The 27,749-nt window shown below is 46.7% G+C and overlaps 1 protein-coding gene across 1 annotated transcript; it reads right to left on the bottom strand.

Moving 5' to 3' along the window:
• Positions 1-7,995: 7,995 nt before the first annotated feature.
• Positions 7,996-16,009, bottom strand: DMRTB1 (DMRT like family B with proline rich C-terminal 1). Its single transcript, XM_059137052.1, has 4 exons — positions 15,394-16,009; positions 13,585-13,790; positions 10,116-10,332; positions 7,996-8,899 (listed from the first exon to the last, which is right to left on the bottom strand). The coding sequence occupies exons 1-4, from the start codon at positions 15,971-15,973 to the stop codon at positions 8,817-8,819; spliced, it is 1,086 nt and encodes a 361-aa protein (XP_058993035.1). The 5' UTR covers positions 15,974-16,009; the 3' UTR covers positions 7,996-8,816.
• Between the last annotated feature and the right edge of the window lie 11,740 nt (positions 16,010-27,749).

Genomic DNA, 27,749 nt, shown 5'->3' with positions numbered 1-27,749 from the left:
TCTGTTTCTGAGAAATCCACACTAGGACAGCAGTCTTTGGCTCAGCAGTTTTGGGGGTGCTCTTTCCCCTTAGCCCTTCTCAAGGGGCTTCCACCGGGAAACACAGCCATGATTCCCCCTGATTAGGGCTTCCACTGAGCCACTCTGAGCTCTTCGAGCTACTGGTCCGATAGGCAGAGTGGTTGTGCTGGCCTGGGTGGGTGGTACCGATTACCGATAGGCAAGGGAACTCTGCAGCACATGGAGAAGAGGACATCCCCCAGGGACCCACTGAGGTTGGGGACAGACACTTCCGGTTGGCAGGAAGCTGCAGCAAACCCCAAGCCAGGATGACAAGGATTCGGGCCCTAGGAGGGTAAAGAACTAGGTCACCCTACCAGGTAGGGAACCCTCAGCCGTGGCACTTCCAGAGCATGAGGGGAACATAGAATGTGTGCTAGGAAACAGCAGGAATGATTGGCCTCCACCTTTCAATGGGCTGCAGACATGGTGACCACAGCCACCATCTACACTACAGCTTGACTAATGAATTTCCTTCCCCTTTTCTGCCATCCAGCTCACGTTCTAGCTTAGGCATTAGGTGGGAATGTGACTACCTGAGGGCACTCATGGAAATGTAGCAGCTGGTGGGCTTCGTGGCCCTCCCCTCATTTTTAAGATGAAAGTTTCTTGCTCTGAGAGAAGAGCAAAGACAGGGAGTGACACAGCCCCTGTACAGACCCACCTCTAACCCACCTTCCCCCCAGCATCCAACCCGCTTGAGGAACACTTTTTGTGAATCTCTAGAACTTTCCAAGTTGACTTCTGTTTCCTACCAGAACCATACGGTATTGAACCTGAACCTGAACCTACAGGACAGGCAGTTGGAGAGGTCGCATGGACAAAGGTGACACGTGTCCAGAGCCCAGGCTAGTCCTTACTATGTATTAGATGGAGGGTAAGGGACGGACCTGCATAAGCTACTGGAGAGAAACAGCCCTGAGATGCAGAAAGGAGTGCCCAGGCCCCCAAGAGAGTGCGGACAGGCAGAAAGCAGGCCCAGAAGGGGGCGGGAAGCAGCAATAAATGGAGGAGGAGCTGCCAGGAGATAGGAAGGAGAGAGGAGTGTCCCAGAAGTCTAAAGAAATGCATGAAAATGGGTTAGGAGGTTGAGAGAGCAAAAGACAGAGAACTGACCTCTGGGTTTGGCCCCAAGGTCATCACTAGTGACCTCAATGGGAGAGTTAGAGGTCATCCTTTCCTGCGATGAACCCAAAGAAGAGGCAAGTGAGTGCCATGAAGTCTTGCAGGGAAAATTGCAGGGCACAGCTGGCCCCAAACTCAGGCAAGTCCAGACTTCCTCATGAGACTCTGTGCAGGCTCCTCGGAGGTGCCCATGAGGCCCAAGGGAGGGCTGGCCGAGGCAGAAGGCACCGCACCAGCAAGGCCTATAGGCATTTGGGGAAATCGCAGTGCAAAAGAGGACTAAAGACGTAGAAGACTCTGGAGCAATCAAATGGGTTGCGGGTTTCAAAGGCCTTATAGGCCAGCCTGGGGAGCTGGGCCTTGGTCCCAGAGCAGTGAGGAGCCAGAGAAGGGTTTAGGTGAGGGAGTCATCAGATCAGGGTGTTAGGATGCCCAGGTTAGCTCATGGGAAGGAAAATCCCACCTCGTCTTGGGGCAACACCAGGCTGGGCCCACTGTAGGTGCCTGATAAATACTGACTCCAAAAACAGAGCACAGGCTGTTTTGAATGTTGGAGATGGTGGCTGACATCACCCATGACTGATGTTAATATGCCGCGGTAGTAAAAAATCTACTCCAAATTGGGGGGGAAAAAATCTAAAAGCCAGATGTTCAAAAGCACTGGCTTAATTATAGACTGACCGTGAAATGGCCAGGGTTTCAAAACCAGGTATGTTTCACACATTTCAGACTGAGGTGTTATCGCTTGTTTTTCCCAAGTGGGGCGAGGGAGTGCGGAGAGCTATGGTTTTGGCAAATGGCTGACGACGTCAGAAGGCAACTCGGTGTTTGCTGGGGAACTGGCATAGAGCTGGGAATTAATTGCCCATGAATGTGGAAAAACAGCCAAGTCCCCACAGAATGTTCCATGGCCTGCGTCTACTACCAAGAAGAAAGAAAGAAAGAAAGAAAAAATATGTTCTGATTCCAATTATAAAAAGAAAAAAGATGAAGCAAAGACACCACCCAACAGCTAATTACTGACAGGCCGAAGCCTGTACCAGCTCAAATGGAAGAGCTGACAGGATAGAATGTTAGCATCTTACTCTCTGCTGTTAATAAAATGTAGCACAAAGGCCCAGAGGAGCCGTACATCTGCTCACAGGATGCTGCTCAGCTTGGGGAAACTTCCCGGCCTGCTGGCCCACTGGCTCACCACGGCTGCAGTGGGATCCCTGGTCTGGGCTCGCGGGGCCGGGGCGAAGGATGTAGTGCTGTGGGGAGTGGACAGCCCCCCGGAGGGTGACACGGGCTGAGGCCTGCTGGCCAGGATGCCCTCAGCAGAATGGCGGTGTCTGTGTCACCGGCCGAGGGTCTCTGAGCCCTGAGGGGTCAGCTGGACGGCCCCCGCTTGAGAAGAAAATTCCAGCAAGAGAAAAACACATATAAAATTAAGTCAACGGTCAGAGCAAACAACCGGAAACCACCTCAACATCTGGTAACAGTGCACTGCTTAAATAAAGGAAAACGCATCCCTTCGACGAAATACTACACAGCTGCTAAGAAGAACGAGACAGCTGGGAGGCTCTCCAAACTTGAATGCAGTTCACGACTGGGGTCGGAAGTGAATTAAGGGCTCTGTGAACTTGGCGGGGGAAGAATTACATCTTGATGTTTGCTAACCTCTAACTATAATTTAGTGTTTCCTTCAATTATGAATATAGGCCACAAACCCCGGAAGAATTAGTGGTGACTTGGTCACCAGAGAGAGAAGTCACAGATTTTCTCATAGGGCCTTCGAGTTGCTGCAGGTATCTCAGAAAAATCAATTACATCACGACTATGAAACTATTAATAATGATTATACCCGCTGCTCAATCTTATTATTTAATGCATTAGTAAAGAAATACATGTATTACTAAACCACAAATGTATTTCTCTATTTTGACAAGTATATTAAACATAATTGGTTTCCTCTGTAACCTTATGTGTTTTATTTTATCCATTTAAAGCACTGTTCTGTGAAGGGGTCAAAGGCTTTCCCAGACTGACAAAGGGGTCCATGGTTTAAAAAAAGCTCAGAAGCCCTGATCCGGTGTTAATGAAAAGAGAAATGTGGAGAACAGCGTGGATCATGTGCTACCATTTGTATGGCTTTTTTTTTTTTCAAGCAGATCAATGGAACAGATTAAAAACCTCAGAAATAGACTCACACGAGTAGACTCAATTGATGTTTGACAAAAGTGTAAAAACAATTCAATGGAGGAAGGACGGTCTTTTCAATACAAGGTGCTAGAGCACTGGGACATCCATGGGCAAAAAAAATCACACTTTATACAAAATTTAACTCAAATGTAACAGGTGAAAGTGAATCCAAATAAATTGGGTGGGCTGTACCAATGTCAGTATTCTGCTTGTGATCTTATACTATAGTTTTGCATCATGTAACGATTGGGGGAAAGTAGGTCAAGCGTCCATGAGATTTCTCTGTGTTATTTCTGACAAGTGCATGTGAATATATAATTATCTCAAAATTAAAAATTAGTCAACAAAATAAAGCTTGTACAAATTATCTCTGGGTGGGGAGACACACACAAAAGGGGGACATCGGTGAGGAGAAAAATGAGAAGGGGAAATGGAGGTGGGGGAAAAAATCTGTTTCTGGCTTATCCTTACAAACTGTGTATGATTTCCATGCATTCTTCATATTCACAATTATTTTTAAAGAGAAACAAACAAACGTCTCCTGGAGAGAGATGAAGAAATGAGTGTGAGAAGAAATTATCCCAGTCAGAGTCAAAACTCTTTCCTGGGTTACACTTGAATTACAAGTATTATTATTGATAAATTTTCCAGCAACCTTGTGAAAGGATTTTGATCAAAATGTGAATATGCTATTAATACTCATTTCTTCGAAAAATGACTTCATGCTTCTTTGTTCATTTTCAAAATGAAATTATAGGGTTTGGGGGAAAAAATGTTTAAAATGATTTCATTCTTTGTGTGAGAACTGAGCTGAATTACAGTGTGCAGGCAGCCTGTCCGCGTCTTGAAGGGCAGCGGGCTGGGCAGAGTCCCAGGAGGCAACACAACCTTTCCAGGACTCATACCTCTCCCTTGTGGAGGAGGAGGAGAGTACAGGGTGGCTAGGAACTTAGCTCTAGACTCAAGTGGAACTCTGATTTAACCCCAACTCTGCCACTTAGAGACGGTATGGCCAAGCATGAGAACCTAACCTCTGTAGGTGTCCGTCTTGCGGTCTGTAAGATGGGGGTATTGTGGTGTCTGCCTGGGGGAGTCACTGTGAGAATTCACAGAGACAATTTGTGGAAAGTGCGCAGTACAGTGCCTGGTACATGGGGAGGGCTGGCAAGTAAAGAGCCACAGCTAATATGCTTTGTAAGTCTTCACCCCCAACACAGTCTTAAAGAAGAGGCTGCTGTCGATCATCTGATAATGCAGGTACCACATATTATGTACTTTGAGAGGCGGCATCAGAGGTGACATTTCAGGCAAGAGCTCCCTACATTCTTAGCATGCCCCTGAACCAAAGGGAGGCTCAGAGAGGGTATGTGATGTGCCCCAAAACACACAGCTATAGAAAGGCGAGGAGGAAGAGTGGGGCCTGAAGACCCTGAGCCTTGGCCAATGAGAAGAGGCCATGCCTCAACCAAGGTCTCTGAGCAGCCCTCAAGTAAGAGGAACCTAGGCCCAGGTCCACCAAGGCTATAACACCCAGGAGTGGAAGGAGCTGCTAGGATCCCCAGAGCTGCAGAGAGAGGATCTCCTCCCCTGCCTCAGGGTCCAAGGGATGTGTTTTGTCTACAAGAGGTTGCAGAGCACCCCCACTCTCCAGAAAAGCCAGGGGTGTCAGGGTGGGAGAGATTCTCTCCAGAGGGTTTTGGGGATCAAACCTATTAGTGCTGCCCTAGAAGACACACCTCCTTGCTCCACACAAACCTCAAGAACAAGCATTCTGGGGCGCCTGGGTGCCTCAGTGGGTTAAAGCCTCTGCTTTTGGCTCAGGTCATGATCCCAGGGTCTTGGAATTGAGCCCCGCCATCAGGCTCTCTGCTCGGCGGGGAGCCTGCTTCCTCCTCTCTCTCTCTCTCTGCCTGCCTCTCTGCCTACTTGTGATCTCTGTCAAATAAATAAATAAAATCTTTAAAAAGAGAGAGAGAGAGATAAAGAAAGAAAAGAAAAGAAAAGAAAAGAAAAGAAAAGAAAAGAAAAGAAAAGAAAAGAAAAGAAAAGAAGGAAGGAAGAAAGAAGGAAAGAAAAGACCAAACGTTCTGTCAGTCCCAGCTCACACAGTGGTGTTTATGGTGAACCCCAGGCCACAGTCAGAGCTCAGAGACCAGCAAATGCTGCCTGCCTTCTGGCCCAGATATCCTGAGCACCCTTCTCACACCGGTCTCCAGAATGCCTACTTCAGTGTTTTCTCAGGAGGCTATGTGTGCTGTGGTCAGTAGAGTGGGTGGTGGTTTCAAGAGGCCAGTGTCCTTAGGCTGCTCTCCCTATGCTATGTTAGAATCCGCTCAGAAACTAGGGTGCATTCACCTAGTTTAAAAAAAAAATCTGAAGAAGTAACTCAGGGAGAAATGGATATTAAAATCTCTGTGACTGGTGCTCAGGGATGTATGTGTTCCTCTGCACCCTCCTGGTCATGTAGAAGCAATGTGACTTTGGGCAAATCACTATCCCTCTCTTTGCCTCACTTTCCTTCATAAAATACAAATGGTAAAACCCCTCTTCCCTTCACCTTCTTTGGGGGCACAGGGTTGGGGCTGGTGTCTGAAGACGAAGATAAAAGGGCACCTATTTCCTAGGCAGGGCAGCGCAAAGAGGACTGCGCAGCGGCTAGCAATCACCTAGCGCAGACTGGACGCTCATCGCTTTGATTTCCCGGGAGACCCCAGGTCTCTGGGTGGCGCTTCAAGCCCGCGCTGCAGAAAAACTATTCCTTCGCCTCCTCTGGCGTGGGAGCTGCGCTATTCTTTGTGGTCCGTCGCTAGGCAACAGCACGGTTGTTGCCTGCGCGCCCCCTCCTGGCAGCGCCCTTACAGTACACCTGGCGTCCCACAATGCCAGCCAGCTGCCTTCCAGAACATTCTCCAAGCTTGTAGCCAAGTCTGTCTTTGGGGAAGAGCAGTACTGCTCCTGGCTGCGTTTCTCTCTTCTCATCCTTTCCTGCACTCTACTGCAAGACCTGGGCTGGGTTAGCTTCTTAAGAATGGAGGCTGGAGAGGTGGGCAGGCCGACTCTGTTGAAAATGTTGGCCTCAGAGCAGCAGGGAGCCATAGAAGGTGTGTGAGCAAAGCAGCAATATGAGAAGATCTGGTGTTTCAGTGCTCATGCTGTTGCTGCTAAAGGGACAGCCTGGAGGAACAGGGCATTAAAGGGGGCTCAGACTGGATTGACTGGGAAGGCTACTGGGAAAGGGAGCAGGTGTCCACTGACCCCTAAAGTAAACATGGTGAGAACACACACACAAGGGCAAGGTGGGGCTATCAAAACTGGAGCTTCACACCAGGGGCAAGGGAAGATGGTAGGTCTCCAATCCTGCCCCACAGTTCTTTTCACCCCAGCCGGCACCCTCAAGTTTCCAGGAAAGATGCAAACTGATCTCCAGAGGTTCAACAGATCACAGGCCTCTAGAACTGAGAAATCCTCCCTTTGTGGAGTCCTGTGGACACAAACTCCAGCAACAGATACTGCCCTTCTCAGCAGGCCAGAACTTCCCATCTCAAACCCCACAGGCTTAAATAAATACTCACTTTCTTGCACTGGTCTGGATTGCTATGGAGTCCATGTAGTCAAACTTTTATAACGTGTGTGTGTGTGTTGATCAGAAATACTTTAATGCAGTTTGGCTGAAAAAGCTTTCAAAACATGGAGTCTAAGATAAAACAAAGTGCAATGAAAAAATAGGGGCACGGATCCAGGCTTACTTGGCCACACTGACATGCCAGGGCCCAGTGAGTGCAGGGGGAGTGAGGCCAACGGGAAGGCAGGGCTCCTACAGTGCTGTGAACCCAGGGCACAACCAGCACTGTTGAGGGGAGGGCTGGCATGGGGGTACCTTCAGCATCAAAGCCAAGCTAGTCTGAAGTCACATCATCAGGTCCAGACTGAAGCCAATGCTGACCTATGGGCCTCGGCACGCTTAGATCAGCCCCGCTGGAAGAACTTTCTATAATGCAGTAAATGAAACATTTCTAAAACTATATCCTGTTCCAGGGCCTTCCAACAGAGCAGCCCCAGGCCCAGCCACTGCCCTTATGTTGGGAGAACAGCCGAGTATCACTTTTCAGTGATCATCCTACCACTTGTCCTGTGACCATGCTGGGACACCCCTGCCTGCAGGCAAGTTGCAGGAAGGTCAGCCTGTTCTCTTGAATGTCAGTCCTTCCCTGGACAGAGAACAGGACACAGTCTCTTACCCAGAATTGTTCACTCCAGGTCCCCTACTCTCCACATCCCCCTACTGGGAGTGCCTACTTTCACTTTCAAGATGGAGTTGAGACCCCAACTTCTCCAGAAGGCTTTCTCTCACCACCCCCCACAGCTGGGTGAGGGAAACGAAAAGACATCTTTATATTTTGGGATCTGCATCAGATTTCCTCGAAAGCTCTCTGCTGCTTTAAAAAGAAAAAACCAAAATGGTGATAATACCAACAATAATAGTCAAAAGTCTCATAGCCTGGCCCAAGCCTCTTGCTTGCTAACAGAGGCAAAGGGAGAAGGGAGGCAGGCCAGGCCCTGACCCAACCCTCTACCCAACACCACCTCCCACAAGGATTTAAAGAGAGAATAAACCTTCCACAACAATTTCTACTGCTTATTTTATTTCAACAGTCAACTGATCCCAGAGAGGAAGTGGATACAGAGATGGTTTAGAAGCACATTCTACTCTCTGAGAATTGCATCAATGCTTAGGAACAGCCTACTTTTTAAAGTTGGCAATCACTATAAAAATATCAAATAGTCAAACTGTAATAGATTTTTTTTCAAACCAGAAATAATGCCTATAATGGCTTAAACTTTATGGAGGGGAGACGAAGCAGCCCCAGCGGTCAGAATACTTAGAGAAGCCCCTTGGAGATGGGGCGAGGGGCAATGGCCAAGTAGCTCTCGTGGGCCAGAGCAGCAGAGAAGAACGCTGTGGAACTGGCTGTCAGTGCCGAGGGTCCTGCTGACCACACCGGCCACCTGGATGTGCTGGGGGCTTGGTGTCTGTGCTACCCCCAGTTGGGACCAAATAGAGGCAGAAGCAGAAGGCTGGACTCGTGCCTCCTGTCCTGGAGCGGGGCCTGAGGAAATCAAAGACCGCAACTGGGAGTGAGTTTAACAGCCACACAACCCAGACTCGGTTAAATTCATTCCTAAATGTGAGCTTCCACCAGCCCCGTGATCCTCAGAGCCCTGGCCCTCCCCTGCTAACCAACCATCCTCCACGCTCCTGGTCAATCCCATATCTCAGAATCGAGAGAACTTTAGAAATCCCCCTCCTCCCTCCTGTCTTGAAATGGAAATAAACTGCCATCTTACACCCACCACTATCCTTCCTCCCTACACACGGCCAAAAGCAGATGAGAACATCGTTGCTGGAACACCCCACACCCCCACCCTGCTGGCCCGAGGGCCTGGGCCTAATCAGACGGCTCCTGAGAGGGCGGCTGGCTGGGCTCACAGGGCGGCGCTGCGGGCACTTCGGCGTCCTGCTCCTGGTCGTCTGGGAAGGACAAAGAAGAAGGGCTGGATTTACAAAGAGGGAATGACCTACTTTCAGAGGCAGACTTTCTGTAAGGCATTCTCCCCACTCCCAGCCCCAGCGGAGGATGCCTTTGCCCTTCCTCTGCTGGGTATTCGGACACTGGCAACTGAGCCTGGGCCCCGCGACACAGAGTCCAACTGACCCTCCAGCCAGGCAGGGAGAAGCCAGCTACCCCGCGGCTCTGAACCTCAGCGTCTTTCTGCCTCACAATAGATCACGTCAGCCAGGGGATGAGGGGAAACAGTAAACAAGAACGCACACTAAGGCCATCCTCGGGCTCATGTTCTGTTTAGTCCTCAGAATCCCCTCCTGAGGTGGGGACCACCCGTCTGCCTTGGCAGAAGGTGAAGCTGAGGCACAAGGACTGAAGGGACTTGCTGCGGGCCCCACAGCTGCTAAGGGCCCAAGTCAGGACCCACACCCCCGCTGTCTGGCTCCGCAGCTGGGTGTGCTTCAAGCTACACGACAGCTCTTCAGCCCGCAGATCTGGGCGTCTCACACACAGCAAGTGTGCAACAGGTCTCTTACTTCCTTTTCTTTCCTAAGGAGCCTCAGGGAAGGATTGAAAGGGAAAAAAAAATCCTAGAACCTTCAAAGCTGCAAGAGCCCTCAACAGAAAACCTAAAGCATTTTTACATCCAGATTGTCAGTTGACTGTCACAGTCACCCCATGACAGGACCCATTTTACAGAGGCAAAGACAGGCCTAGCTCCTGGCCTGTTTCTCTCCACCAAGCAGCTGGGGGCAGAGGGTTACCCCTAGCAGCCCCAGCCCAGCCCCAGCCGCTGCTCCAGGCTCAGCATCTAATCTCTCCCTAGCTGGAGAGGCCCAGCCAAGCCAGAGAGGCCAGATGCCTCTGGTCTTCTCAACACACAGCACGCATGGCAACCTGCACACCTAGCCCACAGGCGCGGATGGGGAGAGAATCACCATTGCACCTGGAGCCTCTCTGGGTTCCACTGGTTTTCCTCACCTGGGACTGGGGACTCCCTCTTGTGGATGCTTGCATATTGAATAAAGGGAGGTGTATAAGGAAAAAGCTCAAGCCTGGGCCCAATGCATTCTAATTTCTGCTCTCCATTTCCCTTCTTTCCGCATCCACTTCAGAGTAGGCCCCCTTCCTCTGGAAAACCTTCCTGGCTCCCCAGAAATTGGCAGACTGGAGCCCACTTACCAGTGGTTTCCTTGTCCGTATCAGACAGGACAGTAAGAGAGAAGGATGCCGGGGGCGGCGGTGGCGGCAGCGGCGGCAGGAAGTGCAGCGCAGACAGGAAGCCCGGCGGGAGAAACTGAGGCTGTGGCGGCTGCGGCGGCTGTGGCGGCTGCAGCGGCTGCGGCGGGGGTGGCGGCGGGTAGTAGCTGGGCTGGTAGTCTCCCACCGGCTCGGGCACCTGCAGCAGGCAAGCCAGAGAGGGAGAGGGTTAGTCAGACAGGCTTCTCAAATGGGTCTCACGCTCCTCAATGGCGGGGGCAGGGGGACTCCCCAAGGGGCAGATTCACCATGTGCCCCCCACACCTGGGCACAGGGCACTTGAGACATGGTGTTTGGCAAATACCCACCAAATGATTGAAGGGAAGAAGGAATTCAGGCACAAAGTCACACTGAGCCCTCTCGTATAGGCATAGATGCAGAACCTCCTTCCACCCTCAGGACCCCATGACGTTCCTCACTATAACGATGACAGACTGTGTCCATGAGGGCAAGCTCTGGGCCCCGGGCCGCAGAACTGGTAAGCGGTAGAGGCGGAACCGGATCCATCTGTTGGGCTCTACTGCTTCGTGCTGCAGAAGGGTCTGAATGCATCCCAACCCCTTGTGGTCCCTTTTCCTGGTACAGCTGAGAACTTGAGAGTCAGGGGGCCTTGGAGGCCCTATTCTAACACCACAGAAGAGCTGAGTGCGGTGCAGCCGTTCCTGAGGCAAGGGCAGCTGGGGGACCTCAGCAAAGCGGGCCGCCCTCTGTGCAGCTACTCCTCCTTCTGGACATGGAAGCCGTGCTTGTGCCGCAGGACCCTAAGGCTGGAATGGGGGCGTCTGGAGGGAGGACTACACAGCTTAGCGCTGAACAGAGAAAGATGTCAATGCAATAAAAAATCATAATAAATTTCAGATGTAGTTCCTCTTATTTACTTCTGCATCCAGAAACTTCAGAGCACTTTACAAGCTGTGTTCTGGAGAACCCTGGTGTCCTATAAGATATTTTATGTGCTCTTAAAAGTGTCCTTTGACGAAGGAGTTTGAGAAACCCCACGCACTGCCACCACATCGGTGAGTCACACATGAGCACATTAAATAAAGCCTTGAGGCAGTCTGTAAAAATCTTAGATTCTTCCAGCCTTTCCTAACAAGGAAAGGAAGAAAGCCCACCTTCAAGTATCTACTACGTGCCAGACCCCGTGCCAAGCACTTTCCATGCATTACATCTTCTTCAATCTGTCAACGGCCCTATGAGATAGGTCCTCTTTCCCCTACCAGCCAGACTGAGAACCTGAGTCAGACCCTCGGAGGTTAGATGGCTTCCCCAGGCCATATGGCTAGTAAACATCGGAGACAGGACTGGATCCCAGGTCTGTCCAACTCCAAGCTTGTGCTGTTTCGTGGGAAGAGAACAGAGGAAGTGAAGAAGCAGCAAATGGGGCAGGGACAGGAATAGGAGGCTGAAGACATCTCTGGGGAGTATCTCCGAGCCCAGGCAGGGGGCAGCAGGACAAGGATGAAAGCAGTTCATAGGCTCTTGGGTCTTGAAACAGCATCAAAAATAAATGCCTGATCCTCTATCCAGACGTGAAGGGGGTGGGAAGGGGGATTATTAGTGCTTTAATTCCAAGCTGCTCAGCCAAGTCTCTCCCTGGATCACAGCTCCTGCCTGGGGCCCGTGGTGGCAGCTCAGGCCCAGATAAACCAACTGAGATCACACTCTTAACAAAGGCCGTCTGGCAAGCCTGTCAATCAGAGCTCTACCCTGGACGCCAGGCTCCATCCAAGCTTCTGTGTGAGCAGACGGTGGGTGCGTGCTTCACTTGGCCAGAGCCCCCTCTTTGTGTGAAGGCTGGAGGCTCTGTGCTCTCCTTGGGGCTGTAATGGGGGTGGCCAGCATGAGAGTTCAGGTGTGGCAGGGGTGGTGGTGACAGTCAAGGTCCATGTTTGCTCTGTCTCTGTATGACAAACATACCTCGGGAAGGGTGTCCCCAGTGAGTACCAGGGCTCCAGGTTGGGGACTGCTCTGTTACTGACCAGCTATGTAATCTGAACCCTAGGCCCTCCCTCCCCAGTTCTGTGCCCACAAACAAATACTTTGCTTCCCCGAGTCATTGTCTTCTACTCTACAGTTGGGGTAATACAGCGTACCCTGATGGTTCACACAAGGGTGAGTAGCATCTTGGAAATTATCAAGACCAGGGGTCTTCAAACTCCTTTGCCATGAATCAATGGAAAATGACTTATGTAAAACTTTACAATGTCTAAAATAGAAGAGATGCTGTTGGAGTGGCAGCCAGAGTGGGGACCCAGCACCCTGCTTGCCTGACCTGTGTGGACACATCTGGGAGGGAGTGGCAGAATTCCACTGGCTCTGTTCTGCAGCTAAGAAAATATCAAGTGCTCTTTCTTCTCAATCACCTTCCACATTAAACCAAGAAGGCTGCTCAGTCTTCACTCTTCTCTACCCTCCACCCAAGAGAAACATCTAACACCCAAGATTAGGCATTTAGCTCTGAGGGAGGGGGGAAAAGTAATGGTGGTCTACGTTTTCATGAACTTGAGCTGCATTCGAGACAACCTGCCCCACAGGTCCAGCCCAATGCGGCCAAGTCAGGACTGGTTACCCAAGCCTCTGACTATCCTACAGTCCTGACTGACTTCAGGGTTGCCAAAAGGGAAAGGGCTTTTAGCCACTCTGGTCTGGAAGAAGCTGGTAACCAATGCCACAAAACCTGGTCTCCCCAACTTGTACCTCACACAGCAGGGATGGCCTGACTCCTCCATACTCCGTATTCAAAACTCGAGGCTTAAAGAGCACCACAGTTAGTTTAGGACCAGTAATCTTACAAAAAGATTAAATCTCATCGTTCTTTCAACAAATATTTCCTGAGGTGACAGGTGTTTGGTGAAAGATTTCCCTATTTTTCATGACTAACATTCAATACTTCCCGAAAGCAGCCCAAAATCTCAAGGGGCCCCTATCTTTGGGCAAGGGACCTACGTCTGCTCCTAGCTCTGCCCTCAACTGTGTGGTGCTGGGACAGTGAGACTTCCTTCCTGATACCTCAGCGAAATAAAGCCCTTCTGGCCCCAACATGCCATCAGTCTAGACTGGCAGTCTCACTCATTGGGGGGTACCGTGCAGCTGCCCCCCAGGTTTATCTGAGGTTTCTCTGTGTTCCTTCTTGCCTGATCTCCCAGCTCTGAAAAGCACATGCCACAGCCCAGCCAGGCCAACTTGTTTACATATGAATGGACTTGCCCACACGCGTCCCCTCTGAGAGGTGTACACTGCACAAGGTCAGTGTTGTACCGGTCCTGCCAGTGCTCAGGGCCTGGCACAGACTGCCCCATCAGCTTGCTTTCTGGGACTGAGCATCCATAAGAGCAATGGGGCATCTGGGATAAGGAGGAACTGGGAAAGGAATGGGGACGGGACTTACCAAGGCTCCTCCATGGAAGTGGCTGCAGGACACATGCCGGAAGCCCCGCTGCAGGGGGATCCCTGGGGTTGGGGAGCCTTCTTGGTAGCCCAGTGGGAATGGACAATAAGAATGCATGTTGGAGCAGCTGGGGTACAGCTTAGAAGGGTCTCTCTCCAGGTACTCAGACCCCACCACACAGTCTGAGCCGATGCTCAGAGGGAACCCTGGAAAGGTAAGCAATGAAGGAAACGTTAAAAACACACACAGCTAGAGAAAAGAGCATCACGTCACTGTACAAAGGTAGCAGCACAACACTCAAAGCCACTTACAAAGAACTCCCCCATCCATTGTGCTTTTGATCCTCTCTGCTTTTTAAGCCCTTCAGCTATGTCCCACTGCTCTTAGAAAAAGTCCTTGGCACAGTCATAAAGCCCCATGAGGGCTGGTTCCTGCCTCCACTCCGGCCTCCTCATGCACTATAACCCAGCAGCTTCTCCTTTCTCATCAACCTCACTGCCTTTGCAGATGCTGCTCCCTCAGTTTAGAAGGCTTTCTCCCCAACCTCACTGTGCCTCAGAAAGTTCTCAGTACTCAGCTGACTCTTTCCTCAGACCGCAACAAAACCATCAATTATTCGAGCTCTATACATTGATTTGCATGATTCCTTGATCGGCACTGTCCCTCCCATGAGGGCAAGATCCTTGAAGGCAACAAATGTGACTTTTCCCTCTTTGCGTCTTCATCACTAGTGCTGTGGAACGGTTAAGTGCTCAGCCCCTGTTGAGATGGAACAGAGAAAAGCACTATGTCTGTGGAAAGTTATCTTCTAGAATTGCTGTTTCAGGTCTGTCTTCCCCCTCTAGTTTCTTGGGGGCCTAAATTTTCTTAGAATGTCCCACAAGGAACTGGCCTTCAGAGAGCATCCAGGCCAATCCCCTTCACATAGAGGGGAGAGACTGCCACAGAAGGAAGGAGTTTGCCTAAGGTGCCTGAGCAGTCTCCCAGTCTCCTATGCTCTTTCTACCACACTGCCATAGAGAAAACCAAAAGAAATCACGTGTCTGCACCCCCAAAAGAGCCTCAAATCTAAATGTAACTTGAAACTGTGCTTTAATATTGAAAACCACCAAGACATAAGGAACCATGTAATTTAGGCATATGGTGGGAAGGGAGGAAAAAGAGGCAATATTAACAGACCAACTGTTCTCCAGTGGGGTGCAGAGAACCGTCTCCTTTCCACTTTCTGGAAAAGGGTGCGAACGGGTGCGCAGGCGCATTGGGCCAGGCCTTTTCAAAGGAAGTTGGCTGGGCGGAGCCTCCAGCAACTGGAACAGGAAGAGTGCGCATGCGCAGTCATAGTTGCACATGCGCAGTCACCATCGCGCGGGCCCACCCACCGGGAGCGCCTTGAAAAAGGCGCCACCAGCCCAAGAAAAGCGCGGGAAGAAGTGCGCAAGTGCAGTAGGGCCCATCTAGCTAAGGCGTCTTCCTGGAGGAGAAGCCACAGTTAAGGGATTGGGGGCCATTTTCTTTTTCCCAAGATGGAAATGCAAGAAGCTATATGTTAAAAGCTGCCAGAACCACCCATTACTTTCTAGCTTTTTTTAAATCTTTTTGCAAAATGGCCCCCAACCCAATTCTGTACATAGAGAACGGCTTTCCACAGCAAGAGTACCTCTGAAAGCATTTACCCCACCCACACCCCAAGGGCCCATCCCGGCACGATCCAGGGTGGCCCGGGCCGCTGGCGTGGGGCACCGGGAGGCTGCAACCCAGAAAGGCATCCCGGGGGGTGGGGCGAGGCCACGCGGGGCCAGGGAATCTTACCGAAGTCCGCGAATGGCGGGCTGGGCATGGGCCGCAGCGGCCTGCGCAGCTCCAAGCGGCCGGGATAGCCCTTGCCTGCGGCCTCCGCCCCAAGCTGGGGCCCCACGGAACTGGGCATGGCGACGGTGGCTCGTTCGCTCAGCCCCACGTGGCCGCGGCTGCCCAGAACTGGCTGGAAGGCGCTCGGGCCCGGGCTCGGGCCCCGCGGAGGCCTCTCGGGGAAGCCCGCGGCCACGCGGCACTCTGGGCCAAGCTCCCGGTCTCCCGAAACGGCCAGTGGAAGCAGCTGGCGGAGGCTTGGGCCCGGGACAGCAGCCGCAGCCCCAGACAACAGCTCCGGCCCGTGTGCGCCAAGGGCTATCTCCTGCTCCTCCTCGGAGGCCTGCTTCTTGAGCACCTTCTGCGCGGCCATAATCTTCTGGCGCTCAGTGATCAGGTAGCACTTCTCGCAGGTGCACTGCTTCCAGCGACACTTGCCCGCGTGGCCCTTGACTGGCACCAGGAAACCGTGGTTCCGGCACCGCGAGCACTTGGGAGTACGCAGCATCTTGTCGGCCAGCTTGGCAGGATCTGCCTTCATAGCACAACCGCCACCTCTGGAAGCTGCCGAGCGAGTGCAGCCAGGACGAGCGGCGCCCCACAAGTCTCTGGTGCTGGGGACTTTGGATACATTTGTAACAAAGTGGCTCTCAGTAGGTCCTGGTAGCTGCACAGGACCCTTGCATTTTCCCTCCTTTTTTGGAGTGCAAAATTTGGAGACTTTGTGTGTCTTGGTTAATTACATGCAAGGGATTGGGTTGAATAAATTCTTCATGGAATGCTATTGCATGTATGTCATCTGAATTATCTGAAGTTTTACCCATTTAATTTTCCAAACTTGCTGTTCCCGCCACACAGAAGGTATTTTTGTAACTTCAAAAGAGGCGGAGTGATAGTCAACGGTCCACAGATTTAAAGCTCCGGAGGCACGGAGCTCTCAGTAAACCCATTCCGGGAGAGAAGCATCTTAAGAGGCAAACTGTGCTTCTCCTTCCAAAAGTTGCTGCTTCTGCTGAATTTCATTTCCCTCCCCTGCTGAGAAGCAGCTCGCAGTGATGCTTCCAGAATAGTCTCAAGAGCTCAGTGCAGTGTGATAGTTGCTCAAGGGTGTGCCCTAATAGCAAGGATTTTGTTGGTATAGTCATGCATTTCTGGCAAATGGTGCATTGCTGTTGTCGATGCCTTCCAAAGTAAAGCATACTTTACACAGCATATTTTAGCACGAGCTTTTATCATTCTTAACTTTGCCATATATTTAGTTACCTCTGTAAAGCAGCCCAAATCTTGGGTCATCTGGAAACTGGCACAAAGTTCATAGTTTTCCAAGGCTACAAGTTAATTCATTTTTTTGATAGAAATGTGTGACACTCAGGTCTTTTTTATTTTTCTCCAGTCCAAAAAACGGGGGAAAATAGGTCACTGACACCTACATTGAAAAGATTATAATCATAGGATCAGTTATATTTAAGGAGGTAGTTATACTTAAAACCTGGCTAAAATGTGTGTGTTTTAAACTGACCTCTTTCTAAAATTTTCTTCCTGGTAGCAGAATGGCAAAAGCGAGGCCTGGTGTCCACCTTGATTTTTTGGAACTCTTAGTTATGGGTGGCTCCTTTGCACTTCTCACCAGCAGCCTGACGATAGGGGAACGGTTGCTGTTCTGAGGCTGATTAGAAACCCACAGCTGAAAGGTTTGTAAAGCCCTTTTCTGCTTTAAAGAAAAATATTCCTCATTTTAATAAGAGGGCAAAAGTATACGCTTCCTGTATTATTTGGCCCTTCAGGGATTTCACTGGTGATTTTACATCCATTTAAAGAGATCTAGGTTTGTCTCTGCTTTGCTCTAACACCCTCTATCTTAGTTTTTGATTTAAAAAATAAGGTCCTGTAGATAAAAGTCATTTTCTGACTCCACCAATTCAAAATGTCTAATTTTTTCACTGAACTTCTCATTTGAAAATGGTACTTAAAAATCACAGTTACAATACTGCTGTCAAAAAATCTGGGGCATAAGCTGCATTGTTTCATGATAAGGTCATATTCCACATTATCAAATTTAAATTTTAACATCAAATAACATGGGCAGATGAGACAAAAAAGAAAACTACTCTCATTTACATTTCATGCTTGACCACCCAAGCTCTCTTCATTTTCCTATTAATGATTTAAAGGAAAATCCTATTCAAAGCCAACTATTTGAATTAACATATTTTGGCCTTGTTAACTACAAAATGCTTCCATATTTACTTCATAGCTTTAGGGGCAAAATATACCCAAGGTGGTGTGAATTTGCATCATGCCTTGAGAACATTAATAAACAACCGTATATCTTTTTAATCAGTAGTCACATTATAAGATGCAAAAAAACCCAGGGTTTACACAGTAAACAAATCTAAGAAAAAAGAAAAAAACACTGGTTTGTTTCTTTCTTCCCTGGAAAGTCTCAATTTGTGTAGGTAAATTCCAACAGAGCTTTATTTACTTCACTCTTGGAAATTCAGGCAAATTGATAGTTTTGTTTTATTTGCTTTGCTGACTGATTACTTCTTAGGCTGCTTTTTTTTTTTTTAAAGAAATATGTACATTTCTTTAAATTGTTATTTTAAAGAAATAGATACGTTTCTTTAAATTGTTATTTCTTTATGTTGTTATATACAAATTTTCAAATTCTTAAAAAAATGGAAAAAGTGAAAAACTGGAAGTCATAAAAGGATGGGAGCCATAAGTATATGGTGGACCCCTTTTTTTCTGCCATACCTAAACCTTAGGATATTTATGTTTAAGAAAGCCTGCATCCTCTTAACCAGTGGTTTATAAAATAACAAGTCATAGCTGCTGAGGAATCACAGCAACGACTAATAAACCACAAAGGGGCTGGTTGGTGGTCAAATGTGACTCCCAAGTATGAGGCTCCTTTTCCCTCAAAGCCCAAGGTTTCCTGTCTTGAATAATGCCTCTTCTTTTCAGTTATATGGTTGCTATTGGTACTGTTTAATTTATATTCATTGTAAAGAGTCTTGTATTATACAATGCATGGAGGTGTCGTTTATGATCATTAAATATTGCATGCACTGTAATCCCTCCTTACTGGGAGTACACAAGAGTAAGGAAGGGATTTTTGTCTATAGCTTCTTTCCCCTAACAGTTATAACCCAGATATCTGCTATCTTCCCCTTCCTCAGGCTCTCTCCAGTGAGCAATGAAAACTTTATTGAAGATTTTGTAGAGGATGGAAGGGAGGATTTACATGATACATCCTATAGCAGACGCTTTATTTTCCTGCCTTAGCACTTCTGTTCTCTCAACATCCTCCTTTGCTGTGTTGCACCCACTGGAGAGGAATTCGTCTGCCCCCCACACCCCCTGAGTCCCCCCAGACTCTTTAGCTTCTCTCTCCCTTCTTGATTTTTTTGGAATGTTAAGCACAAAATAGACATTCGGTAAATATTTGTTGAATGTACGAAATGGCTCTTGCCTCCCTCTCCTGCCAATGTCAAAATTATCTCATCTCTAATTGGCATAGTAAATCAGCTTGGCTTCAGCAACTCTCCCCAAACATACAAAACAGAAAGCCCACAGTGAACAGAACCACTCTCCCGACAAGCAGAATTTGGTGATCAACCTTGGTTCACACCCAGCCCCTAATGGTTTACTAATAGTAATAATAACAGCGAGCACTTACTGTTTCTGTATGCAGTAGTTCTTCAGTCCTTGTGTGTATTCATTCATATAATCCTCACAACAGCCCTTTTGAAGTGGGTGTGTTATTTTCACCACCATTTTACACATGAAGAAACTGAGGCCTAGAGAAGTAGTTTGCCCAAGGTTTTCCAGCCATTGAGTGGCAGAACCATGACTCAAAACCAGGAAATCTATCCTCAAAGTCCATATTCTGAACCATATATCATCTATTTCAATATTTCTCCTAAACAAATATAGTGCTCTTCCCAAGAACGCTTTGGATGATGAATAGAAATGTTTGTCTTATTACATACCCCATTACAGTTGGGGCAAAGGCTATGAAGGTGGTAGCACCCTGGGGAGGCTTCCTAAGATGCCCTGCTCAGTTGCTTTCCACCCCCAACAGGGAATATTTACTGAGTGCCAACTATGTGCCAAGTATAAGACACAGAAGTAAATTAAAAAAAAAAAAAAACCAGTATCCTTACCTTTAGGCAAACATTCTAGCTTGCAAACCAGACAGTAAACAAGTAATTCCAAATGAAAGCTGGGGAGTCGGGGTGGTGGGGAAAACCAGGATGCTGTGGGAACCCATATGAGGGCCTAGCCTGGATCAAGAGATTGGCTCCCAGGGTGTGTTGATGATTCAGTTGGTTAAGTGTTCAACTCTTGATCTCAGCTCAGGTCTTGACCTCAGGGTCATGATTTCAAGCCCCACGTTGAGCTTTACGGTGGGTATGGAGCTTACTTTAAAAAGAAAAGAAAAAGGAGAGAGGGAGAGGTGGGAGGGAAGGAAGAAAGAGGAGGGGAGAAGAGAAGAGAAAACCCAGCTTGTTGAAGGGTTGGTTTTCCTGCTAAGGCTGAACAAGAAATAGTCAGGGACAGGAGCAGGAGAGGGGTGTCTCAGACAGAGGGAAGAGCACGTCTGAAGGCCTGCGGTGTGGTTCTAGTTCAGTGAAGTCAGGATTGGAGAAAGAGAAGGTATAGAAGTTAAACAGTAGCCAGATGGTGGGGTCATTGGGGAGAAATTACAGGGGCCACTATCTAAGATTAAGGAGAAGAAATGACATGGCAGAGGCAGACCAAACTGAAACCCACATATCCAGACATGTCCCGACCTTGGCTTTTCTTTCAGAAAGTAAAACAATAAGTAACTACGACTCACATAGGTGTTGCAAGTTGAAAATGGAGTGGGGTGGTTGTTGTGGGTGGGGCATACACTCGAGGCTAGCCATGGCCCTGGACTAACACTGTGCTAGCCTAGCCACTTGATTCTCCGAAGCCTGCAGCCGTGCTCACTGGTTCAAGTGACCTCTCCTGGGAATCTCCTAGGAGTCGTAAAGCAGCAGCGAGGGAAGACAAGAGAGTGACAGAAAAATAGAACGAGATGAAAGCTTTTGTAGGTAAAGACTAGAATAAACAATCCTCTGGAACAAATGGAAAGTATACAATCTGGATAGAGAGGGCATACTCAAAATGGTACAGTTAACTGAATATAGCACTGACCTTTGTTTTGCTTTCTTGCTAACTTGATGGGAAGAAATTTTTTTACACACAGAAACTATTACAAGTACTGTCAAATTTCAAGAAATTTTTTGTCTTAAAAGATGAGAAATACATGTCCCTATAAATACATTGTTAATAGGAAATAATAGCCTTAGTATCTCTCTCCTTTAGTAAAATGCAAATTTGGTTTAATACAACCTGCATGAATTTAATGCCAATATATGCAAGGCACCATTCCCTATTAAAATGAGAGTCAAAAAGAAGAAAGGAGCAAAGAAAATTAAATTTAATTTTCTATGTGTAACTTGTCTAGTTTTTTAAAATAGTAAATTCTTATATACGCAAAAAAACAAAACAGAATAAAACACCCAAAATTTCCCCGACTTCTGCTTCTAAGAGAACAGCACGCAGATATCAAGAATTTCTCTTTCAAGAAACCTTTCCATTTTATGTCACAGCTTCAGGACAAATTTAGTCTGTATTGTAACTATAAACAAACGGCAGGAAATAATTGCTTTAGAGACAGGCAAACTGGGCAAGAATGTGTTTACCGCTCATTAGCTGTGTTGCCTTGCTTGGCTAGGTCACTTAAATTTTTTGCTCATCAGTAGTACAAGCATTAGTAATATTTGTATAATGTGCCACAAATTCTAAAGTACCCCCACATTTACCCCATTTAATGATATTAATATATGAGTGCATACAGCTTTGCAGGTCGAGGGGTTCAGAACGAGTCTCCCCAAAATGTGCTACTTTGGCATCTGAACTATTTTGAGCGGAAGGTAATTAAAACCCTGCCGATTTAAGAGAAACTTTCAACCCTGCCTTAAATACCTAGAAGAATCTAAACGGAGGGGTTTTGCCAGAATAAGAATTATTATCAGAGATAACTTTTATCTGAATGATTCATTTGTATGGCAGGGCAGGCACCTAATTACTAAGCTGCTCTTATTTGCCCTCCTCCCCTTTGAAGCCCCAGCCCCCTATCCCATTCCTTAGCTCAAGAAGGTATATATACCTCATTTAACTTTTCCATTTTTAAACCCCTCATGCACGTGAGGGTTCCCATAATACAAAATTAAATTTGTTTCTCTTCTGTTCATCTGTCTCATGTCAATTTAATTCTCAGACCAGCCAGAAGAAACTTTGAAATACAGGCATGGTCCCCAACACAGGCATGGTTTCATTTAAATCACAGAACCGTCTATAAGGGAGGTGCTTTTGTTATGTCCATTTGACAGCTATTAAAACCAAGGCTTAGAGAAGTTAAGATATGCTTTCCCCAAGGTGTACAGGAAGTGGCAGAAACATGTCTGAATAGCTCTCAAGTCTGTTCTCTCAACCATTATGCTCTCATTGCCATTATTTAGTTATTTCATTTACTTTATACTTTTTTATAAAGTAAGATCTCTGACTCTTGCGGGATTATAATGCATTTACAATGCCCAGCACAGTGTCTGGTATCTGGCGCATGGTTAGCACACATTACATGGTACCAAAGAGGAGGAAGAGCAAGGGAATGCGGATTGAAGAGAAAGAAATAGTGTCCCCGCCTCCAGCCAGGAGAGTAGATTCCGCTGCTCCACCTTTCCGGGTGGCTCCAGGCTCTCCAGGCATAGATTAAACCCCAGCTGACTGACACCATAGCTTTACTACCATGTGGCTGTTGAGCACTTTGAAGTGTGGCCAGTCCAAATTAAGATGTTCTAAAAATATAAAATACATGCCAGAATTCAGAGACATGGTATAAAAAAGAGTGGAAAATATCTGATAATTTTGTATGGATGATATATTGGAATCATGATATTTTGAGTTAAATGACATACTGTATTTTAACGTGGTTTTTCACTTTTTCAATGTGGCAACCAGAAAATTTCAAAATACATATATGTCCCACATGGTATTTCTACTGGCAGCACTGAAGGAGAGATTTGTCTGTGCAGGCCTTCTTCCACTTCCAAAGAGCAGGTTTTCAACGGTAGCTCTGATTCAAGCTGTTACACCACTGCCGCATGTAGTAGGCCACTTCAACAAGTCCCTTCCTCACACTGGTTAGATTATGTTCACTAACGTGAATGTACTTTTTGTCACTGAGGGCCTTTCTAATGGAATCGAAACTCTGTCTCGTGCTTTAGAATTAGAAACATTAACCTATTAAAAGATATCAGCTAGAAGAGTCTAATAAAATTCTGGTTTGCATTTTGAATCTTCAGTTGCATTGAAGTCATTTTTATAGGAATGTTTTCACATTTATTTTTTTCATATTTATTTTTCATATTTTCATATTTATCTTGTTAGGTATAAATTACCAGGGAAAAACTCTGTGAACTAGAAAAGAAAGAAGGGTGTCATTATATACTAAGGTTACACCATTCCTGTGTAGCCCTTTAGAGTCTACTAAGATCCCAACCAGAGAGCTTGGATAAACCATACACATGCTGCTTGATAAATGAAGTCCTTTGGACATTTAATATTGTTAAGAACTTTGGAAATTTAATAAAAAATTGTTTGATTTACACCCTTCTGCCCCAGAACCCACCCTGGATAAAAATTGCAACCCTGGGAGCACTAATGTTGCTTTGCACAAATAATTCCTTAAACAAACAAACAAAAAGGCATGAAGATTTGCTATGAACAGTTTTCATCTAAACATCTAAGGAATATTACCTCCCACAACATTTTCTTTAAACATGGTTAGACTTACTTAGTTTAATGAGTTTGGAGGTTGTTGCTTTTTCCCCCTGCAACTTGCCAGATAAATCAGAAATATTTATTTTCAGAGGCAGTTTAAGGAACTCCGTAATTCCCAGGCTGTTCAAGTTTTACAGTAAATCTCAGTTGAATGCCTGTCATTGTTTCCAGACTGGTCAAGCAAAAAGAAAAAAGGCATGTAACTCATAAGAATAATTAGCTGATTGGGGTTAAATAATTCTACGAACAAACATCTGACCTCCTGGCACAGCGTAAACCTCCTGGAGTGAGAAGGATTACAAACTGAATGTACAAGATTCAAAATCATCTCGATACACCCGGAACGTTATTGCAGGCATGTGGGACACATTTAGATAAGTTCAAACCAAGTGTGGGTTTAGAGTTTAGCCACCTTTGATCAGTGGTTTACTAAAGCTTTATTGCTTTGGTGTGGGGAGCGAAGAGAGGAAGAGCGGCAACAGCGCCCCCTACTGCCTGACGGCCACCTCCCTTCCCCGAAACTTGTTGCGGGGATATTTTAGACATCTGGAACCCCAGGAAATAATGAAACTCTCCCAAGTATAAGGAGGTCAGGAAGGGGAAAAAAAACTAGCATTCATTGAGGGCCTATATCGTTGCAAGCACTGTATTGTCATTTAATTTAACGATAATATGAAGTTTATCACAAATTCAGGAAAGACTGGGATGAAGTGTACAGATAAATTGCGGTTCAAGAAAGATGACATTTACAGGATATGTAGCTAGAAATGGAACGAGCCAGGACTTGCACCCAAGTACGCCTGGCTTCCAAGCCAGTGATTCTTCTGACACAGCCTGCTAGCAGTGGCTGGAGGCCTTGGGCACAGCTGGGACTCATGAAAGTGTCATGACCAGCCATCCTGATTTGCTTGGGACTGAGAGCGTTTTCGGGTTGCTGGACTTTCAGTGCTCCACACGGAAAAGTGGGGGGCAAGCCAGGACAAGCTGGCTGCCCTAGCTAGAATGCAACTGAATAAAGCACCAGCCTAGGAGGGGCAGTTTGGAAGAGGAGGAAGCCTGCCCTCTTGTGTCTGTCCCATTCCGGTCTGTGGCTCTGACAGGCTGTTAGGTCACAGGTGAGCCATCTCTGTCCTATTTATTTGATGCTGTGACACATCCTGGGGCACTGTCAAAGGTGTTCACATCCCTGCCACTTCTGATTTCTTCAGTCCCTGCCCTAAACCATCAGTTCGTGGGAATTCAGTTAACTGAATAAATCACTCAAGTGGAGGGGAAAGAGCCGAGACTGGACCATCACAGAACCGTGAATGCTGTGAGGACCAATGAAGGCCAGAAAAGGTGGGAGAGTAACAAAAACTGACATTCATGGAATGCTTATTAACATACAAGGTGCTAGGCCAGGTAGTTTGTGTGCATTATCTCATCTTTTAACAACTCTAAAGGTAGTTATAATTAATCCTAATTACAGATTTTAAAAAATAAACAAATGAAGCTCAGGAAGAGGCTAAATAACTTGGCTCAGGTCATGCAGCTAGAAAAAAATTTTTTGAAAAAATTTGGTAGTGAAGATCACTAAATTGCTTCCTTCAACTTGTATATTTTCTTTACCAATATTTTAGTGGTACAGAACATGTATCTCCTATGAATGAGATAAACTGATTTAACCTCTGTTTTCATAAAGTAGCCAGTGACACATGCTACGTGTTAGCAAAACTTCCAAGTTATGGACGCCTGGGTGGCTTCTTCGGCTCAGGTCATGATCCTACCACGCTGCTGGGATCAAGCCCCGTGTTGGGCTCCCTGCTCAGCAGAGAACCTGCTTCTCCCTCTCCCTCTGCCCTTCCCCACTGCTTGTACATGTGCTTAAGCTGTCTCTCTCTTGCTCTATCTCAAATAAATCAAATCTTTAAAACAAATAAAAAATCTACATTATACGTTTAGGAAATAGAGGTATAAGTAAATTGTACCTGCTATTATTACTCTGGCCTTTCCTTATTCTTTATTTTCTTTAAGCTCTATATTTGATAGAGTTCAGCATTTCCCGAAACATGCTCCATGGAAGAATACGTCTGTGACATGAGACTAGGTATCGTATATAAAAGATGTTCTGAAATCTAGTAAAAATTAGCACACCCTACATATTAGCAAAGTTCAAGTTCTTTACGATGGAACTTCTCACTCTATAGTATGTTCACAAACCCAGTGAATCTCCACAAGGAAACGCTAGTGCTGTGTTCTCAACCTGTTATTCATTATTAGCCCTCCATCTCTAGAAGTTTTTTTAGACAATCCCCTAATCGCTCCTTTCCATCCACCTGTCCCCACCCTCCGCCAGACTAAATACTAAGGAATAAGACTTTGGTAAGTAAGTTGAGTTTTGAGGGGCCACAAACCATTGTTTTTTGCTCCCTAAGAACTAATTTTTGACCCTTGGGGATGATATTGCTTCATTTGAGAATGTAGGTTCTGGTAGGAAATGCTCCTTAGACATGTTTGACCAACCCCTGACATTTTTCAAGTGGAACAATATTCCCAGGAACAGACTCTAGGAATCCCGATTTATTCAGAATGAGATAGTTTAACACTTTGTTGTTTTCTTATGACTCAAGGAGAGAATCTTCTCTTTCACACCAAAATTCCTGACGTTAAAAGATACACTAAGACATATTAAAAGTTTTAAGAGTTTATTAGTGCAAAGATCAATTTCAGTTGGGCAGCAACAACCAAATCGGAAGTAGCTAGAAGACTCCAATGACAGGAACTAGGGAAAGACTTCTATAGAGAAGATGCCAAAACAGACCAAAGAAATGATTTGTTGTGATAGGCTGTTGCTTAAGTGGTTGCCTTATTTGGAAAAGCCCAGCTTGGTCATTTGTGATTGGCTGTCCTTGGCTTTCAATATCTTAACATTGATAGATTTGCAGGCTTAGATTTCGGTTTCCTTACATAGACTGCTAAAGCATTAAAGCCACCCTAGTCTATTTGCTTTGTTTAATTAATTTAACACTGGTGTAAGATTACAGTAAGGACAGGAGTTCAATAAGACTGGGTGATCGAGAAAACCTATATCTGCCTCTGCTCTCCCAATGGCCAACATCCTCAGTTTGTGATTAGAATTTTATACCATCAACTTAAAAAGTAGTATAACATACATAAAGTGTCTAGTGTTCAGTAATCTTAAGTGTACAGCTTCATGATGAATTTGCAGAGTTGTATACACACCTACTTCCAGATAAAAGTACTAAATTCTTGATCAGAAAAACTTAAAAAATCTTTGACCTCCCCTCATCCACATACTGTGGTTTTCAAACTTCAGTGAAGTTAATGATGAATCCATCTAGGGGAGCTTATTAAAATGGCACATTCCTACCCTCAGAGATTATCATTCAGAGGGCCTGGAGGTATGATCCTGGATTTTAAATAAAGAATTCCAGGTGATCCTGACGCAGGCGGTCTATGGATCACACTTTTGAGAAACGCTGGCCTCCCGAGAGCATAAAAGGCAAGATACTGAACAGGATGTTAAGGCTTTCCCTAATTTGACCCAATTCTACTTTTCTGGACTCAACCCTGGCTAGTTTCCACCATGTTGAATTAGTCACCTCTCCTCAGTAGTTCACGTATTCATGCTTCCCATAACCTGGACTTACCTTTCCATCTACTCTATGTGAGTGATGGGCTCTTTCTTACTCATCTTTCAAAACCTAGCTACATTGTCATCTCCTCTGGGAAGTCTTCTCAACCTCATGATGCAGTATTATTGCTCTCATTGTTCATCCAGAATTTTATTCAGACCCCTATTATACTACATACCACACGATGCTGATTTTTAAATCTCCTTGTTTAGATATAAGCAGGATTATGTCTAACTCTTTCTTAAACCCCCAGCTCTGCACACAGCAGGACACATAGTGGGTGAATGAATGAAGGTATGCTACTGATTTACCAGTGGAGTCACTTAGCTCTTATTTCCCAGGCGAGTGAGTCTCCCTCAGGGAAGTGAGGGGTTTTGACTCACTTTGTGAACTCCAAAATTATGCCAGGAGCTCAGCAGTCAATGAAAAAATACCTTATGAATGAAAATAATCAACAGACTCTCTGTCCCCCCAATTTAGTGAATACCTCCATGCTTCCTAGGCCCTCACTGCAACTCTTGGCGAGAAACAGCCGTGGAGTGGGAGTGCTGGGGGCAGATGTCCCTATCTAACAGATGAGAATGTCAGGCCAGAAGCCGCAGGACTAGCCTCCAACACCATGTTCCCGATTCTTTCTAGCCGTTCCCTCCGTAGAACACTCCGTTGCTATGGAGATGACCATTGTCCTAAGTGGGCTCAGTGAGGCACGGACCCCAGAAAGGCCCCTCAGGAAGGCAGCAGTGCATGGCGACTCTTTGTCCCCTCGTCCAACTCCTGATCTATCTGCTTGCCTATTCCTGTGTG

The sequence above is a fragment of the Mustela lutreola genome, chromosome 10 (genome assembly GCF_030435805.1).
Source record: "Mustela lutreola isolate mMusLut2 chromosome 10, mMusLut2.pri, whole genome shotgun sequence".
Taxonomy (NCBI): domain Eukaryota; kingdom Metazoa; phylum Chordata; class Mammalia; order Carnivora; family Mustelidae; genus Mustela; species Mustela lutreola.
This window is presented reverse-complemented; position numbering and strand designations above follow the sequence as displayed.